This window comes from Rhipicephalus microplus, chromosome 6, assembly GCF_043290135.1.
Source record: "Rhipicephalus microplus isolate Deutch F79 chromosome 6, USDA_Rmic, whole genome shotgun sequence".
NCBI classification, from domain to species: domain Eukaryota; kingdom Metazoa; phylum Arthropoda; class Arachnida; order Ixodida; family Ixodidae; genus Rhipicephalus; species Rhipicephalus microplus.
Window position 1 is genome coordinate 175121459 of NC_134705.1, and position 18321 is coordinate 175139779.

The 18321-nt window shown below is 46.3% G+C and overlaps 3 protein-coding genes across 3 annotated transcripts; 2 read left to right on the top strand and 1 right to left on the bottom strand.

Annotated features, from left to right (window-relative positions):
• Positions 1 to 717: 717 nt before the first annotated feature.
• Positions 718 to 10193, bottom strand: LOC119167108 (ATP synthase subunit s, mitochondrial). Its single transcript, XM_037418530.2, has 4 exons — positions 10036 to 10193; positions 9752 to 9960; positions 8394 to 8556; positions 718 to 966 (listed from the first exon to the last, which is right to left on the bottom strand). The coding sequence occupies exons 1-4, from the start codon at positions 10146 to 10148 to the stop codon at positions 828 to 830; spliced, it is 624 nt and encodes a 207-aa protein (XP_037274427.2). The 5' UTR covers positions 10149 to 10193; the 3' UTR covers positions 718 to 827.
• Positions 5298 to 6300, top strand: LOC119177082 (uncharacterized). Its single transcript, XM_075865718.1, has 3 exons — positions 5298 to 5749; positions 5820 to 5885; positions 6122 to 6300. Exons 1-3 carry the CDS (start codon positions 5638 to 5640, stop codon positions 6298 to 6300), a joined length of 357 nt encoding a protein of 118 aa, XP_075721833.1. The 5' UTR covers positions 5298 to 5637.
• A 428-nt stretch (positions 10194 to 10621) lies between the features above and the next one.
• Positions 10622 to 16274, top strand: PIG-F (phosphatidylinositol glycan anchor biosynthesis class F). Its single transcript, XM_037418529.2, has 3 exons — positions 10622 to 11285; positions 14096 to 14215; positions 15837 to 16274. The coding sequence occupies exons 1-3, from the start codon at positions 10948 to 10950 to the stop codon at positions 16033 to 16035; spliced, it is 657 nt and encodes a 218-aa protein (XP_037274426.2). The 5' UTR covers positions 10622 to 10947; the 3' UTR covers positions 16036 to 16274.
• Positions 16275 to 18321: the final 2047 nt, after the last annotated feature.

Sequence of the window (18321 nt, forward strand, 5' to 3'; positions counted from 1 at the left end):
TTCAGTTACCAGGCGAGCGCTAACGGCGGTCTCCCGACGCTGCCGTTGCCTTTCTTCCCGAAGCCCCGTCCCTCCATCATACTGGTACCGTGCCGCGACGTCGCCTTTCCCTGCATCAAGGTCATCCGCGGGAACGGGGTGCCGCACGCAGTATTCGGATCTTCGCAGGCCGGCGCAGTCACCACCACCAACGGACTCCTGACAATCACGCCGACCTACGAAACGGACTCGACCGGAGAACAGCAGGTCACGGTTGTGGTTCAGCGGGCTGCAGATACCGTCACTGCCCCAACGACCTCCGTCACCACAGAGGCGACGACGACACCCGCGACTGACTTCACGGCGACGGCCGGCCTCGTCACACGTGCCGATGACGTCACTACTGTTAAGGAAAGCACCACCACTGGCGCCACCACGGAGGAAGGTTCGACAGTGGAACCCACCATTGAGCGCAAGGCCAACACGATCCCAGCACAGACAGACATCCCGACGACCACGGAGCAGCCACCGCCAGTCACCTCTTCTCACTTCAACTACCTCCTGAAGAATAGCATGTTCGGGAAGTTGAAAGAAGCTTCGACAGTGGACCGCATGGCCGATATCGTCCCAGCGCAGAGCCCGACCACCACGGAGCACCCGCCGCCAGTCACCTCCTCTCGCTATTACTACCTTCTGATGAAAAAGTATAAGGAGCAGTAAATTCGCGTAGGCACAGAATGGTCTTTAGAAGGCATGTGCAGTGTTATTTATTTTCCAATGTACATATGTAAATAAAACAAATTTGAGTTTATCTACAGTTGCTTGGGAGGTGGATCCATATTGCTGAGTCACTTCTTTGGCTCAGCGGCTTCGTTCACGTCACGATAGTCAACTTTGCAGGTCGGCAGGAACTCGTTGAAATGTTTCAAAATCTCTACACGGTCTCGAACTCCGGGCAAGTCGAAAAGCTCCAGGTAGCGCAACTTCCTAAAATGGAAAAGAAAGAGTACAGTCCACTTCAGGCCCGTAGCCAAGGAGGCCGGGGGGCTTCATTTCCGAGGAGAGGAATGTTTTACCAAAAGTAAATTTCTCTGGGGGTGAGAGGCTGTTCTAGGCGACTTGGTTCATAGCAATAGGAACCCTTGGCGCCCACATTGAAGCACCTTCCTGTCTTCCAAGGGCATAGCCTTAATGTTTGAATAATAGAGGAGCATTGGAAGATGTGCGTCTGCTCACCTGTTCGCGAAATTTTCAAAAAAATCAAGCGACAGGACGGAGCGCCAAATTATCAAAGCTTTATCAACCAGTCGTCCGTCAACTGCGTTTCATTGAGTGACTCCAAAATCAATTGATTGATATGTGGGGTTTAACGTCCCAAAACCACTATATGATTATGAGAGACGCCGTAGTGGAGGGCTCCGGAAATTTCGACCACCTGGGGTTCTTTAACGTGCACCCAAATCTGATCACACGGGCCTACAACATTTCCGCCTCCATCGGAAATGCAGCCGCCGCAGCCGGGATTCGAACCCGCGACCTGCGGGTCAGCAGCCGAGTACCTTAGCCATTACACCACCGCGGCGGGGCGACTCCAAAATCAAGTATCTTGATGGTTTATTCAGGTTCATCTCTGTTTACCATTGCATATGTTCATGCTTTCTCTTTTCTTTTGTTCTTTTCAGCTTCTTGCGCCTATGTGATGTTGCCGGCAGCAACGTAATTCAAAGTGTCGACTCCTGGGTTCTGTTAAGCTGGTCAAATGAATTGGCAAGATAAAGATGTTGGTGTATCTTTTACCGTCCTAAGATCATTTGTATTTTTACAGGTGATAGATAGCCTTTAATAACAAAAATAAGCGTTTCTCAAGGCATTCAACAAGTGCCCCATCCCCCGAAAAAAAAAATGTCCTGGCTGCAAGCCTGCATAAAGGCAAAACTTTTGGTCAGTACGAACCCCTAGCCATCTTGATCTGCGTTCATACTTGTGAACGTGTCGATCAAAAAGCAAATATTACGCATATCGGAGGCACGACATCAATACGTAAGTATAAGGTGGTGTGTTTCTTTACAAAGGCTGCGTTGAAAGTGCGACGCTTTGCACGAAGATGCTACCAGTGACAGTGCTGCCACCTGACAGTAGCCTGGATTCTGCACATGCTAATGTTCCCAGACGGTACTATTTATCAATATTTCTATGTTATCAATGCCTGCAGCCAGATGCGGCTGATTCGACATAGAGGATGCGTTGCCCGAGGCAAGGCAGAACATATTAGTATGGTCGTCAGAAGACTAGTCTTTTCACGACATTTGCAGCGAAACGCGCAGATACGCGGCCATTTCCTTCTATAATATGTTCCCTTTAATCAAAACAGAGAATTAAGACACTAGGTCAAGTTTAAAAATAAAAGGACAATTTTTCTTATTTGTCAAGCCAGTGGTACTCTTGTCACCACCCCGTTTTAAAGGGTACGCTCATCGCATCCATTCATACGGATTTTTTACACTGCACACTAACCACTCCTCAACCCCCTTTCAATATGTTTTGCTGACTCTCTAGGATTAAGGAAAAAAAAAACACCCCGGTCTCAATGGTCAGTGTTCTTCTTTTAATTTTTGGGTGGGGAGGTGGGGGAGGCGAATTGTCTTTGCTTTCAGCATCATTGGTTCAATAAAAACCACCACGTCATGGCTTTGCAGCGTTCCATGTCCGCAGCTGCACCTTCCACTTGCTTTGAAGTGGTCGCATTTGGTTAATGACATGATGAGCTCTCCAGAAATTTCGAACTCCACGGCATGGCTTCCGAGATCTCGGAACCTATGTCCGCAGTGTATTACCGTAACGTCATCCGCAAAGGGCGCCAGCACAACAGTCGCCATACTTGTGGTCTCACTGAGAACATGATCATCGTACCACGAACGAAGTTCTTGGCAGCAGGTCATCATCATCATCACTGCAGGACAAAGGCCTCTCCCATGTTCCGCCAGTTAACCCGGTCCTGTGCTTGCTGCTGCCAATTTATACCCGCAAACTTCTTAATCTCATCTGCCCACCTAACCTTCTGTCTCCCCCAACCCGTTTGCCTTCTCTGGGAATCCAGTTAGTTACCCTTAATGACCAGCGGTTATCCTGTCTACGCGCTACATGCCTGGCCCATGTCCATTTCCTCTTCTTTATTTCAACTATGATATCCTTAACCCCCGTTTGTTCCCTAATCCACTCTGCTCTCTTCTTGTCTCCTAGGGTTACACCTACCATTTTTCTTTCCATTGCTCGCTGCGTCGTCCTCAATTTAAGCTGAACCCTCCTTGTAAGTTTCCAGGTTTTTGCACCGTAGCTAAGTGCCGGCAAGATACAGCTGTTATATACCTTCCTCTTGAGGGATAGTGGCAATATACCTGTCATAATTTGAGAGTGCTTGCCAAACCTGCTCCACCCCATTCTTATTCTTCTAGTTCTTCAATCTCGTGGTTCGGCTGCGCGGTTATTACCTGCCCTAAGCAGACATAGTCTTTTACAACTTGAAGTACACTATTACCTATCTCGAAGCGCTGCTCTCTTCCGAGGTTGTTGTACATTACATTCGTTTTCTGCAGATTAATTTTAAGACCCATCTTTCTGCTCTCCTTGTCTAACTCCGTAATCATGAGTTGCAATTCGTCCCATGAGTTACTCAGGGGACGAATTGCAACTGATAAGCACGTAATATAATTTAATAATATCTGGGGATTTACGCTTCGGAAACACGATGTGATTGTGAGAGATGCCGGGTCCGAAAATTTTCGACCAACCGGGGTTCTTTAACGTGCACCTGAATATAAGTACACGAGCCTCAAACAATCGCCTCCATCGAAAGTGCGGCCGCCACAGCCGAGACTTGGTCCCGCGACCAAGCAGTCAAGCTCGGCAGCACGTGCTATGTTGATATTTCTCTAAGAAAACGGGTCAGTGAGGTGCAGCGCCGCCAAACAACACGCTGTCATATGTAGGATCGCTGAGGGACTCCAGCCAAGGGAGTGACGTGCCCCCAGAGCCGATAGAAACGAAATTGGACTAAGGCCCCTGTATTTTTCAAAGGTAGCGCAAACCGTTGTACAAAAAGCGGAGGAGAATTTCCTCCCCGCCCTGTACGTCTTTCCTCACTCCAGCGCGCGTTTCTGCTACCCTATTGGACCAGGCGCGACACTTGACCAATGAACCTTGTTGACCCCTCGGCTCCGCCGGGCAGCGACGCCATGAGTGAGCGCACTGCATCTCGCTCCCACATGTGTTGCCTTTAGCAAGGCGGCCTCGGATGCAGCGCAATGCCGACCTGCTGTGCCATTGGCTGCTCCGGCAGCATTGCAAAAGGCGACAAGCTTTTTGTGGTTCCACGAGGGAAAAATAATCAGGAGCGGAGAGCGGTATGGCTGCATCGCATCAGCAGGGAAAATTTCGATTGTCACCGAGGGAGGCTTTTGCGAGGTAAGCACTCACTACAGAACTTCTTCGCGTAGACATGCCTCCGGAAGGCTTTCAGATAAAGCTCATCCTTGGTTCAGGTTCATGTTAAACAAAAGCAGCTTGAAGTTTCCGTCGACGCTTTCTCGCACGATTTCAGCCACGATGACAGCTCGATCGTTTTTAGCTTGCTCGAATATTCGAATACGGCTGCAACATAATTACTGTTGAATGTTTGGCGTTCGCGATTTGCTTTCTAAATGAAACCATTTGCAGCGGAAGCAATTATGCTTCTCCAGAGATCAACTACGTCCTTGATCGTTTTTCCTTTTTTTTTTTTCGCTCGAACTTTGATTACCTGTAGGCAAAATTTCGGCGTTTATTGTTTTATTGTGGTTTATTGTGTTCTCAGTTTGTATTCTTTCATATTTATCTCACTTTTGCGCACTTCCATGACCAAATTTTGTGCATGCGTGTACAGCTAATATAAGAGAGTGTATGGTAAATATAATGTTGTATAGTTGTTTATTTGTGAAATGCATAGATACTTTCGTTCAAATTTCGAACATACTTGCGAAGTTGTACACTTTCGATTAACAAAGAGAAAGGCACCTACTAAATGCAAGAAAATCATCTGGCTTTTGTGGCTGTTTGCATTTTTAACGTAAGAAGCAAAATATTTTGCTTCGGCAATATCACATCAGCCAAACTGCAAAAATGCGATAGAGGATGTCGGTATTTTTCAGAAACACTTCACGATGGATCAGTATGAGCCAACAATTCTGGCACAAACTGGGATCAAGAAACTCAAGCCGAATGCGGTTCCTTCTATATTTGCGCATCGGCCTCTTCCGAAAGAGCGCAAGCCATCCCGCAAAAGGGGGAATGAAACGGTTCGTGGTGAGGCCCCTTTGTAGTTTCTATTCCTCTCTTGTGTTGTGAATGCGGTTATGTTTTGGCATTTATATGACAATACAGTGTGTTTGGATCGCTGGCAGATAGCATAGTTGCTGCATTCATCTTTATGACCTGCGAACCTGATTAATTCGGCATCCAATTCTGTCTTACTGTGGCAGCAAACATCCCCACCCCTACACTGTACTTGCTCAACTCTTGCTTACAGCTGTATCCTTGGATGAGCCAGAAACGTCAGTGGGGAGGGCCCTGGACGCTGAACCAGTGGGCAGTTTATTTTGTGAGTTGACTGCGCTGTGATGACAAATGTTCGCGCCTTTAGACTGTGTACTTACGCAATTCATGCTTACAGCTGCCTCCTCGGACAACACAGCAACGTCAATAGACCGCGACCCTGAACCAGTGGGCAGCCCATTTTGTGAGTTAACTGCACTGTGATGGCAAATGTTCACGCCTCTAGCCTCTGTATTTACAATTCATGCTTACAGCTGCCTCCTGGGACCAGCCAGGAACGTCCACAAGGATGACCCCTCAACCAGTGGGCGGCTCATTTTGTGAGTTGATACCACTACGATGAAAACTGTTGTCACCTCTAGAGTCTCTACTTACACTTTGTATTTACACAATTCATGCTTACAGCTGCGTCCTGGGACCAGCCAGGAACGTCCACAAGGATGACCCCTCAACCAATGGGCGGCTCATTTTGTAAGTTGATACCACTACGACGACAACTGTTGTCACCTCTAGAGTCTCTACTTACACTCTGTACTTACACAAACCATGTTTACAGCTGCCGCATCGGATGACACAAACAGAATGGAGGCAAGCCAACATTTAGAAGCACCACTTGAGCCTTCAGTGGAAGAAGCACTAAGGATGCGAATAAAAGAACTGGAGCTGCAGCTACAAGCTAAGGAGCAGCAGCGGTTACTTGCTAACCGTAAAAAAAACAGGCAGCTCTTGAAATGAAGAATCTAGAGTCTGGACTGAAGGAGTTTTTGAACACAGATCAGATGCGGAGGCTTAAAATAAAGACACCGAGAGGCACACCATGAACAGAAAAAACTCTAAGAAAAGGACTACAACTTAGATTAGCCTGTGGAAAACGGGGCTATAAACTTGTGAGGAAAACAGGACAGCCTCTTCCAGCAGACCGCACGTTGCAGCACCATCTCCAAAGTTACAAGTTCAAGCCTGGTTTGCTTCATGACTTGATGCCGGCATTTGCTTTAAAGGTATGCTTTATTTCTCGCCGTAGTGGAGGGCTCCGGATTAAGTTTTTTTTCTCTTTCCTTCGCATGCTGTAGAGGCTATCTGATTTGATAGCGAAATTGTTTCGCCCTGTCGTCGCTCTGTTGGAATGTTTTGCAGCGTTCGTGATCATTCGATGATTCCCGCATTTTATTTGCGCACTCAATAAAATCTACCTTCATCCCACTAAACGTTTGTGGTATTTTATGGATGAATCGTTTACACACGTCCCATTATGGAAGCAGGCATGCATGTTCCAAATTTCAGTAGGGCTCTGTTGTTCCTGTACAAACTCGAGCTCTAAGAGCACTCATATTAACTTTTCAACCTAGGGCCTTACTTCAACGCGCCGCGCGACAAAACGAAACCGTCCGGCGGTGGCTCTGCGTGAGTCGCTCTTTCATGGCGGCTGAGAGTGGCGGGCGGGGAGGAAACGGCGCGGGGAAGGGAGTTTGCGCTACCTTTGAAAAATACAGGGGCCTTAAATTGGACGCGATCATAGCGCCGTCTGGATTCTGGCGGCAGTTGTAAAAAAATGGAAAATTATTAGTTTACTTATAGCTGAAATAGGTTTTATTATCTCGTACAGTGAAATAGCTTTTAAATATGAATAATAACATTGCTTGTATAGTTTATAGCTGCGTATAAAATGAAATAGATTTGAAAAGCACAAGAGGCAGACGACACCGTCGTCGTCTGCTTCTGTGTCATGCCTGTTCCTCGGTCGCTGTAGCAGCCCCTCTCTCGATTTCTCTCGTTTCCATATACTACACTGCAGTGCACTGCTTACTAGAACCTGAGACGTATCTCGCACACTTACTCTTTAGTAAGTTAGTGATGCCGCATACAGGCCACGCGAAATGACAATGCTCAGCACACAAACTTGCAGCAATAAATTGCTTTATTGCAAGTCAATCGATGTTTACATAATTAACGTTGCAGAATGCACAGCAGTGAACGCTATGCATGCATCAGTGTTTTTGCACGAACAAGGTACGCACTACGGATAGCTCCAACGCAAATGCCCGGATCACATTGGCTGTCCAGTGCTGGCTGATATATACACTGAACTGCACGAAACCTTCACTGGTGTAAGCAAATCTATACCGCTAACGTTCCTGCACTTTTTGTTGCTTAAGATTCTCAAGATGTAACAACACCTACTTTTTCGTCAAGCTTTCTGTAATTGATAACATATCCGCGTGCCTTTTACGAGCTGTTCGGCGCGACTGTTTGTTTTCGGATTCGCGCTTATACCTAAAGTGCGTCACTTTCCAATCTTCCACGCGCTCGCACTATTCATGCCTATTGATGCCTAAGATTAAATGAGAAGCAGTTTTTTGTGCGTACCACTCTCAAGTCTTGCAAATACAATGCCCTAGAGCTTCTTCTTTCGCAATTAGGATTAGAGGAGGTGTTCTGCCGAGGGCACACGATGAAAATAGGAGTTTTTTTAATACTGCAAACAAGTACCCCCCCCCCCCCCCTCCCGCGAAAAAGATTCCTGGCTCAGTAAATACCTCCTATAAAGACAGCCACCTGGCCACAGGCTGCTGTCAGTACTTCTTTGAGCATAGCTAGCTGCGCGCAGGGTCCCACATCAGGGGAGGGGTGGGAGGAAAAGGGGCGTTCATTACAGTGCCCCCTCTCCGTTAAGTCAATGTACAGGGCAGATTTTGCGCCTCCCCACTTTCTTGTGTGACAAATTAAGGAGGGCGGTCGACTCTTTCCCCCCCTCCCCCACCCTTGTGCACGCACATACGCCCCTGAGGTAAGGACTCGTGTCTAGGATTGTCATTTGGAAAACTTACGCGAGCTCCGACAGAGACTTGACTCCGGCGTCTGACACGTTTCCGCAGCTGATGACCCGCACTTCTTCCAGACTATCCTTGCGTAGTTGCAGCATTTGCAGCGCCTTGTCTCCGAGGTAGTTGCAGCGTGTCATGTTGATCGACTTCAGCTGAGTCAGGTCTTCTGCGAAGAGACAATTGGGCGGCATCTCTGAACGAACTGTACGCAGTCATGAATGTGTAAAAGGCTGCTTCGGTTGGTTGTAAGTACGCGATCCAAGGAACATCGCAAAAAAATAAAGAAAACACGGAACACACAAAAGGGAACGCACACAACGCTAACTTCAATTACCCGGGAGAAAGGTTGCCTAAAGCGTAGAATATTGACGTGACTGGAATTGCCGTGTATCAGATTTCTCACATAACGCTGAAAATTTTACGAGGGTCAGACGAATCGTTGTGCTAATGATGCAATAAGAGAGCATGAATATAACGTAAAACGAGCACGCGACGGTTAGTTAGCCATCCACGGTAGGTCATGAAAGCGCCGAGACTAAACACCATGATCGCTTAGCACCCGAAATTGTCGAACCTCATCGGATTGAAAGCAGTTAGGAAACCACTGCGTCAGCATCCCGTCGATCACGTTATCGCCCAAGCAACCGATTTACTTGAGTAAATGGTTTTCGTAATCTGAATAGTTGCGGTGCAGATGGTGGCTTATCTGTGCCATGTCCCGACACTCGGCACTACGTTAGCGGTTATCTCGTGTAAACTCGACAAGAATGAGCGGTACATTGTTTTCACGCACACGCACACACACACACTTCTGAGCGTTCCGTGGTTTTTCTCGCGCTGTTCCTCGAAACAAGCTCCAAAACCCGGCCGGGAAATGTACACTGTCGTCCTTTATGAAAGGGAACACGCGAACGCGTGGCCTGCGCTCTGCGGCAGCTGCCTACAGCACCATCAAGCGACAGCAAAAGAAAACACGTTCGCTTTCAGCGTCATCTGTTGCCCAAAAAAAAAAAGAAAATAGCGTGTCACGGCGGGTAGACAAGCGCTGCTAGATTGCACTGCCTCTCTGCTCACGCCTAGCGTAGTCCACTGCCAACATATCAAATATCAAACGTTGTACGCGACCACAGCGCAAGCTGCAGTAATCGCCCGATATCGCTCACCACGCGCGAACGATGAGAGAACGTAATCTAGAAGCGCTTGTCTACCGCAAATGACTCGTTATCTTGCTTGGCCATAGATGACGCCAAAAGCGAACGTGCTTTCTTCACTTGTCGGTTGAAGGTGATGTAGGCAGCAGCCGCAGAGCGCAGGCCACGCGTTTGCGTGTTCCCTTTCATAAAGGACGACAGTGTACGCACTCAAGTAAGGAAAGCCGGCAGCCATAATGGACGAGTCGGTGGCGTCAATTTCTTCGATCCTGTAAGCGCCCGAGCTAGTCGAGGGCAGCGTGTTGTAGTCGGTGTGAAACTTCACAGCTCCGCACCACTTCACGGCTGCTCCGCATCGTATGAGCCACTCGGCCGCTGCCCTGTCAGGCCCGATCTCCTTGATGCGGTCGGGGTCGTACCTGCGCGAAGGGAGTGGCGCCGTTGCATTAGTCGGGTTCACACTTGAATACGACGAGCATGGCAACTTTACATACCTGTTGAATACTCCGTTCAGCCACTGCCAGAACGATCGATTGTGGCAATGCGCCGAATTCCTCGCGAATGACAGCTGTTTTGCGACCTGAGCGATATTTGATAGCGCGGCCATGTTTGTATGCGGCGAGTTCGTCTGCTAGTTGTCGACTGGGGCAACTAGGGTACCTTCTAGTGTCGTGTATGAGTACCACGTAGTGTAATAAATAAGTATACCTACTTTATTGAAACAAAAAAACCTTAAAAAACACATATTTTTTTGTTTGTTGAGCATTAACCACATAAAAAAATACCAGTTAAAGTTCCTAAATAACAATACATGGTGGCGATGAGGTTATTTACGGCCCGAAAACATAGCCTTTGAGATTTGCACAAAACTAAATTTGTGCGCTTGAGGATTTAAAAACTGCATATAACTAATAAATTATTATTTTAAAAAATATATTGTATATTTCAAAAACAAAACTGTTGCAGTGTATGCGTATATGTTTCAAAAATACTATTTTTTTTTTTTTTTGCCAAAACGAATGGTAAATCAGGTAGCGCGGCAATCGACATTCGTGTCTGTCGCTACCCGCTACAGTCGCTACAGTCGCTTCAGTTGTTTTTTCAATTTGCACGTGTGCTGCAGTGTTTCGATATCAACAAGTTGTGTGATTGTGTTAAAAATGGTTGTGGGTTCGTTCGTGCCTCCGAGATCAAGCCGATTCGGCTGACAACTCCCACATAATTTTCATCCACCAGTGCAACGGTTCAGCGCAAGGATCGATCATAGCCACAGAACACCTAACCAGTTCATAGCACGGGCCAAGAGAACCTCGGAGCATGCTGCTTCGCATGACGGGCTGTTCGTCAGACGAGCTCCGTCAAGCCGCGTTCGGCGATAGTTCGCGACCATATAAGCGTTAGCGATCATGCCTGTTCGCCGCGACGTACTTCGAAAGCAGGCGCGCGAGGGCATCTGCTACGGCGTGTGGGTGACCGCAGGCACGGCGCTCGGCTTGGGACTGTTGCAGGCGCAGGTGCGATACTATGGGGACAGATCGGTGCCCATGCTTGTGGCACTCGCCGCGGTGCTCGAGGTCGCCGGCTGCAGCTGGATTCGACTCTTCGGCAGCCACTCATCCTCTTCGCACAACTACGGCCAACGGGGCAGAGTCGCACGCTCCATGTTGAAGGCTGTAGCCAGCGTCCTCCTGAGCATCGTGTTCTTCCACGTCTTGGCCGTACTGTTCGGCGCTCCGTTGTTTGAGCAAGTTCACCACTTACTCTTTAAAGCAATATATGCAGTCGGATACAACTTACGAAGTCCGCAGAGGCCCCAGCCACTCGGACGAAGTGCGGCAGCCAATCGCCTTCGCGGCCAAAGAATTCCGGCTCGTGACGTCATTCCTGAGACCGCGCTCATTGGACCACGGTTGTGTTCAACCGCTTTTGACGAGGAAATGATGCGGACTTCCTAAGTTATATCCGACTGCATGGAGCTGCGGCTATGCCGGCATGTATGTATAGACGTCGGGCTCTGGAGTTTTGCAGACACATAGCGCCACGTGTCGACGCAGTTTTGGGTAGTGCAAGGCCCGACTTTGCAGAGTTTGCGGCGCAACCAGGTGCAACTAAAGCGTACGAAACAATATTAGGCGTATTTGTGCATTGAACACTTAAAAAAAGAGCTACGAAGTTCGCTCCCCTAGTCGGACGCGTCACCAAACCGTCATAAAGTGCTTGCTGGTTCACTCGCCAGAACGATGGTGAAAACAAGAGCAGACCCAGTAGCTCCACGCTCAACGAAAAAAGACCCCAGTCAACGCTACTGTTGCGTTGTGAATTGCTACGAACGTAGATGACTTCAGTTTTACCATTTTTAGCAGCCTTTGCGAAGAAAAATGGCGAGAGTGCGGAATGCTGCCTGTTGCTAACTAGTTGGGTAAGCCAATTAATCACTTCCCCACAGCCATTCGCATGAGAAAGTGTAATAGTGCAGGTCTCTTGTTATTGCTTTGAGTAGCCTTGAGGGAGAACTGTGGTAAATTTTATTATGAAGCTTAACAGAGCCTCAGACTGTGGTGTGCGCCGTGCAGCAGTAGACAGGGGACGCGCGCGATAAACATCACACACGCCGCGACTGCCGATAATCTGAAGTTGCAATGCAGCGTTACGCCTGAGGGTTTTCAAGGCTCTAAGTTCCGGCTTTAACTCAGAAATAGGAACACATACGTCATAGAGGTAAATGGCAAAATGATAGTGACCACAATCAGTTCTTTCTTGCCGTTGGTCTCCGCGATTGCCAGAGCTATCTCAGATGCCTCGGTTTTGTCTTTCGTTGTACACCGAGAGAGTGGACATGCATGTATCCCCATTTGCAGTATATACAAACAGGCGACAACCATCAACAGAACATTCTAGAGCATGCATAATAAAACAGTTCAACACACAGGAAGCGAGAGATCAACAGAGAGTGCAACTGCAAAGGCGAAAATCGCCAGGGCTATTCGTGCTGGACAAAGTGAGCTTCGTACCACTTATCGAGAGGATAGATTGCTCTTGTATGCACTTCATCGATTTGGCATCATGTGTATGCCCAAGTTCACCGCATTTAGGCGTTAAAGAACAAACGTCTGAGTGCTTGCCTTGAACTGGATTGCATGCAAATCTCGCTTGCACTTAAAGTGCCAGTTGTAGTACGCTGAAATAACTGAAACATCTTTCGCATTGTACCCGCAGCTCATTTTCATGGGCTTCCTCCTTTTTTGGAGCGAGGTTGGATTGAAGGAAGAAGCTTGCTAGGTCCCCGATTTTCAGAAAACTGCGCCTCAGGATCAACGAAACAGGAGGGCCTATGCACATTCGCATGCGGACGGCTCGCTTTGCACTACCCAATTATGGCCGGCGTGAGGATGGTGGCGCTGGTGGCGGCGTTTTTCACAGCGCCGCCTGGGCAGAGTTTGACGTCTATGGGATGTGTGCATATATACCTTTTCACTCAAGGCTCCCTGGGCGCCGCCATAGGCCTCTCTGGGCTGTTGTTAGTGTGCCTTACCCGTCGAAAAATGCACTGCCGTGGCTGGGACGTTGGCTTTTAAACTCTCGTGCAACAGCCCAGAAAGGAGGAAATCCTTTTCTCCGTAAAAAAAGGCCAGTAGATTCCGTTTAAATTGAAAGCATGTATGTACAGGATCTAACACATCTAATGCGAACAGTTCGTTAGTATTCAAGCCGCTAAATCTAGATTGCTTACTCTACTTCACGAGGGAAATGTACGTCATATACTGTTAAATCATGTTGATAAGCGTAATACTTTTTAAAATTATGCATTAGACATAGATCCAATAAAATCTTGAATACTATTAAAATGTTCAGTTTACATGTAGACAACCCTGTACTTACTTACATCTAGTTGCGAGTTGCAGAAAGGACGCCAAGCAGTCAAAGTTTACCTGGAGTCTTATAGTGGCCGTGTATTCATTAGCACTTTCAGCATGTAGGACCTGTATTTGTTATAATTTTAATGTGCACACATTCAAGATTACTTGCTAAGTGCCGTATTTTGCCCCATCCATTGCTGTCGTGCACTTACCTACTGTGCACTTACCTCTTATGCATGCCTCAAACATGATATGTGGGGTTTAACGTCCTAAAACCACTATATGATTATGAGAGACGCCATAGTGGAGGGTTCCGGAAATTTCGACCACCTGGGGTTCTTTAACGTGCACCCAAATCTGAGCACATGGGCCTACAGCATTTTTGTCTCCACCATGCCTCAAACTAGCAAAGAAGGCTAGTGTATTGAAAGATTTTGATACTATGATACATATGAATGACTGACGTGGAGCTTAGTGCATGACAAATTGTCAAATGTTGTTTCCACCAGGTAATACAACAATCTGTGATAAAACTTTTTTATTAAATAATAAGTGCCAGATTAAATACTCAATTGCTGACATTACTTCATCATTCATCTTTACAGGTGTAAAGTTTCTGTTATTTCTTGCATTTTTGCTTTGGGGAATGCTTTGTAATTTTTTTTTTTATTCTTTCTCATTTGCCTTTCTACTGCAGGGACAGCCAACAGACACTCTGGTTTGGTGTTCACATGACTGTGATGACTATCCTACCACTGATACTATCGAGAGGCCACACAAGCTTGGGGGCCTTCCAGAGGACAATTGTTGACCAAAAGTAAGGCATGACTCGCAATGGTTGGGGAGACGTATGCTTATAGCAACCAAAAAAAACCTCAGCACACATGGCTTCAAATTCAAATGTTCATTGACCAGGCAAAACTGGAAGGTCGCCAAGGCTAAAAGCTGTGAGAACGGCTTGACAAAGGCCCTGGTGACCTGTACATGCACGTGGCAGTAGCGCGAAATGATGACAAGTACATAACATGCAAGTAGAATATAAAACATGAACAATACAGTACTAATTCAATAAGTACAGGAACCATACCTGCAACCTTTAAAGGACTCTTATAATGCTCTACCAATTGAGCTATAGTGGCTTTCATTCTCCATTCCACTTCTTGGTAAACACTCTGTCTTAGTGACTCTCCACAGGGATGATCCAGTTGTCACGAGCAAATTCAGCCAAAAAAGCAGAGCATGATAAGACGAAACCAAGTGGAAAAAAGTAGCTTATTTGTTTATCATTCCACTCGCACGTTACAGTCGAGCGAAGCCGAGGCAGAAAGTACTGCCTGGGATTAGACCAGCCACCATAGCGCTCTGTTCAGCTGTAATGCTGCATTCGCCATTGAACAACGAAGTGTAAGATCGCCAACATGTGCACTGCATCGAAACAGCTTAATGTAGTTGGAAGATAACATTACAATAGATAAATTTAAAAATTTAGATGAAAGAACTACCTCGCCTTTTGTGTGTTGTCATTCATGTGGAGACCAACCGAAAGAACTGAATGAACCCATATTAACCTCTGGCCCGTACTACCACCTTGTTGAAGAACCTTAATGAGAACCAGGAGATCATGATGCCAAGGAAGGCATAATCTTGACTTTTAACTGTATTGTTCTAATTACAGTATAAATTTGAGGAAAGTAAAGTGAACGGACAACTTTCCACTAGCGGGAACCGTACCTGCAAACTTTGGATAAGTCTTCTAATGCTCTACCAATTGATCTATGGTGGCTTTCTCTTGTCCACTTTATTGGGTAGTTATGTGCATGCAGACCTGGGAGTGTTAGCGCCGCTTATACTCTTTGCTACTTCTCTGCAATATGCTATACTCATTGCTACTTCTCTCACAACATGGGAAATGGAAATTAGATTATAAATTTGGGCTTTTCAGGAACCAGATACATAAACAAAATTGTTCGCACTGATGGCCTTGTAGCATGTTAAATCTTTGCTAACTTGCTACACAGGCCTCATTCTTCGGTGTAGAGTTTCATAAGTAGAAATTCCTCGACATGTGATCGGTTGGAAGGGCTGAGGCAGCATATGAGCTATGCAAAGGGTCCAGAGCTCATATCAGTGCAAAAAAGAAGCGGGAACAGAAGAGAGGGCACAGGGTGCTGACACATAGCGCTCTGTGTTCCCTCTTGTCGTTTGCGCTGATATGCATTCTTTATCACGTTTTACCCACAATTCAGTCCTACAGTATTCAAAGTGAAAAGGTGGCTCATTAACAGATGACGTGGGCCATGGCCGCCCTTGATTTGTTTTATGTATGCACTTGATTTTCACTGCTTCCTGTGCATGGCGCTGTGCGTGGTGTAAGCCACATGCCCACTTGTTCTCTCTGGTAGTGGGCTGATCTGTATCACTGTTCCTCATTTTTCCAGGTTCTGTGAGGTGCCATTGGACTGGGTTCAGCGATGGGGCAGCCGCGGCGCCCTGTTTGGTGCCTGGATTGGGGCCGTAGCCCTGGTGCTGGACTGGGATCGTCCCTGGCAGCAATGGCCGACACCCTGTGTCGTCGGCTCCCTTCTGTTCCGCGGCCCCGCCCTTATGGCCGCTGGTTGCATCATGGCGAGCCAGTGAAACAATGCTCAGATTTCTTATGGACCCCTAGCGGCTCTACTAGTTTGAACTGCCATCCCTTAACCAGCAACCAACTGCTAGTCACGTGTTGGTGAAGCGGCAAAGACATATTTCATAGCCATAGTCTTGTTATCTCATCAGGGTCACCTGTTCATATATTTATAAATGTCTGCTGACCATATCATTATTCGCAGATTGTTACATAACATGTATGTGCAGTAAAGTTGATCTTTCGGTGAGTTGGTGACAGTTCATCTTAACGTACGAAGTAGCGCACGGAGACAAGACACACAATGAAGATACAACTCTATAGGACCGGCTCCGGACTGGCAACTACGTTGCTAAAAACTTGGAGGGGTTAACATACATACAAATAATTTCTTCCTTGTGTGTCATGTCTCCGTGCTATGCTTCTGATGTGAAAAAGGGAAGTGTGCGCAAACAGTGAGATTAATCATTCGTGCTTGAGGACCATATGACCTCACATACTAGTGATAGTCTACAGGCACAATCACAATTGTGAAAGAGCTCGTCTTTTTTGTTTTTTCTAAGTATTTACTTTGCGGGTATTCGGTTTTGTTGTGGCAATAAATGAAATACATATACATGGCCGATTGCAAGTTTTGTTTGTGTCACCGGCATACTCTATAACAGCATGGTATCCTCTTTTGGAGATCTAACATTTTGCAGCGAAAGCCGTTACGAGATCACGCGCATCGCGTGCTCTGTAGTTGTCCGCCGCCACCGGTGTTCGTAGCCACTATCGCACAAAATAAGAAAAAGAAAACGGTAAATAAAAAACGCCAAGAAAAAAATTGCATTTTAACCCGGATACCCTGCATGCCAGCCGAGCATTCTACCACAGAGCCACGCCAGGGCTTGAAACTCTATTGTAAACTGGCCTTAAGCAGGTTTGATATCGAGAAAGGCATCCGATTAGTACGAGTAGTGAAGGGTTTTAGAACAGCAAAGGAACAACCAGGCATCACACAATGCAAATTGCATAACGAGTAGGTCATCGAATTACGAAAAGATTCATGCATAAGCCTTTATCGTCGTCAGTCAGAGCATCCCAAAAACTTGCATGAAATTCCTTGCAAGTGTTTAGCGGATACCACACTTCTCCGAAGAATGGTGAAGAATTATAGTGAATGTTTCCCTACATGAAAATTATGGTGATAAATGGCATAGTGGGTACCTTGTAAGTGTTCTTGTAGCAGTTACCCAATGAGTGTTTAGGAAAGGCACTGAAAGGCTGCTCTTTCAGCTTTCGCTGTGACAGTGCTGCACATTCCACGCAGGCCTGTTTTTTTTTTCTTTATCATTTCTGTGAACTAAATTGGCAAGGAAGAAACCCCAAATAGTAAGCTAACAGTAAGTTAACCTCTTTTTTTTTTTTAAATGTATGTAAGGAAGGTTGTTGCCTAAAGTTTCTTAAATTACTTCTAGCTAAAGTAAATTGCTACACACAGTTGCTTCAGTGAAGGCAGTGCCCTGTGTAACGAGACGTTGGATGTGGGGAATTTTAGCAAGAATTTAAAACATTTTTTTACCTTTTTAGAAATGCTCGATACCAGCAAATAATTATTGCATGTAATTTGAGTGGGTCATTAATTTTGGTTTAATTATAAAGTAGTCTTTAGTGATCATACAATAATTAGATATTCATTTATACTGTGATTGCAATTATTTGCTGTAAAGTTGATTAAAATTTATTCAAACACATCCCTTTGCTTATGGTTTGGTGTTCAGAACTTCGGTATTGGGCGTCACCGTCTATGTGGATTTCTTAAGGTGTGCCATTGGAGCACAGGGAATGGAAATATATGTTTCTGCGAAGGTTGCATTGGCTGGTGCCGAGTGAGGCTTCGGCTCAAAAGCGTATTTGACTGCGCAAATAAAGGTCCTCTGTAACAAAACTTTCGGATCTCTTTCAGGCGTATTATATTTTCAAATACAAATCCACTCACCTTGGCTGCATAAACGAATGGCGGAAGAAAGAAGTGGACAACATATAGTGGCAGAAAAACGCCGGCTTTGTCGTCTGCCTGCCAATTTTAACGGCCGTTCGTTACTTCTACACTTCGTAAAATTGTACATCGATGCACAAGTTTCCAATGTTATATAAAACTAGTTTTGATGCAACGATAAACATAAATAGCTTACTATGTGCTTCTTTAGTAAGAAATCAAACGCATTGAAGCCAGACGTGTCTTCGAGGTGTCCGGGCTCTATGTAAATGATACAAATCAGAGTCAAGTTGGTCAAGTTCAAAGCTCACATATT

What these genes read in the sequence shown, in the direction of transcription:
- LOC119177082 (XM_075865718.1), top strand. Translation starts at nt 5,638, where the DNA reads ATGTTCGCGCCTTTAGACTGTGTACTTACGCAATTCATGCTTACAGCT. An exon ending in ACCAGTGGGCAGCCCATTTT is followed by an intron (nt 5,750 to 5,819) that starts GTGAGTTAACTG and finishes TCATGCTTACAG; the next exon opens with CTGCCTCCTGGGACCAGCCA. An exon ending in ACCAGTGGGCGGCTCATTTT is followed by an intron (nt 5,886 to 6,121) that starts GTGAGTTGATAC and finishes CCATGTTTACAG; the next exon opens with CTGCCGCATCGGATGACACA.
- LOC119167108 (XM_037418530.2), bottom strand. Translation starts at nt 10,148, where the DNA reads ATGGCCGCGCTATCAAATATCGCTCAGGTCGCAAAACAGCTGTCATTC. An exon ending in CTGAACGGAGTATTCAACAG is followed by an intron (nt 9,961 to 10,035) that starts GTATGTAAAGTT and finishes CCCTTCGCGCAG; the next exon opens with GTACGACCCCGACCGCATCA. An exon ending in AAGTCTCTGTCGGAGCTCGC is followed by an intron (nt 967 to 8,393) that starts GTAAGTTTTCCA and finishes TTTCCATTTTAG; the next exon opens with GAAGTTGCGCTACCTGGAGC.
- PIG-F (XM_037418529.2), top strand. Translation starts at nt 10,948, where the DNA reads ATGCCTGTTCGCCGCGACGTACTTCGAAAGCAGGCGCGCGAGGGCATC. An exon ending in TTCGGCGCTCCGTTGTTTGA is followed by an intron (nt 11,286 to 14,095) that starts GCAAGTTCACCA and finishes TTTCTACTGCAG; the next exon opens with GGACAGCCAACAGACACTCT. An exon ending in AGGACAATTGTTGACCAAAA is followed by an intron (nt 14,216 to 15,836) that starts GTAAGGCATGAC and finishes TCATTTTTCCAG; the next exon opens with GTTCTGTGAGGTGCCATTGG.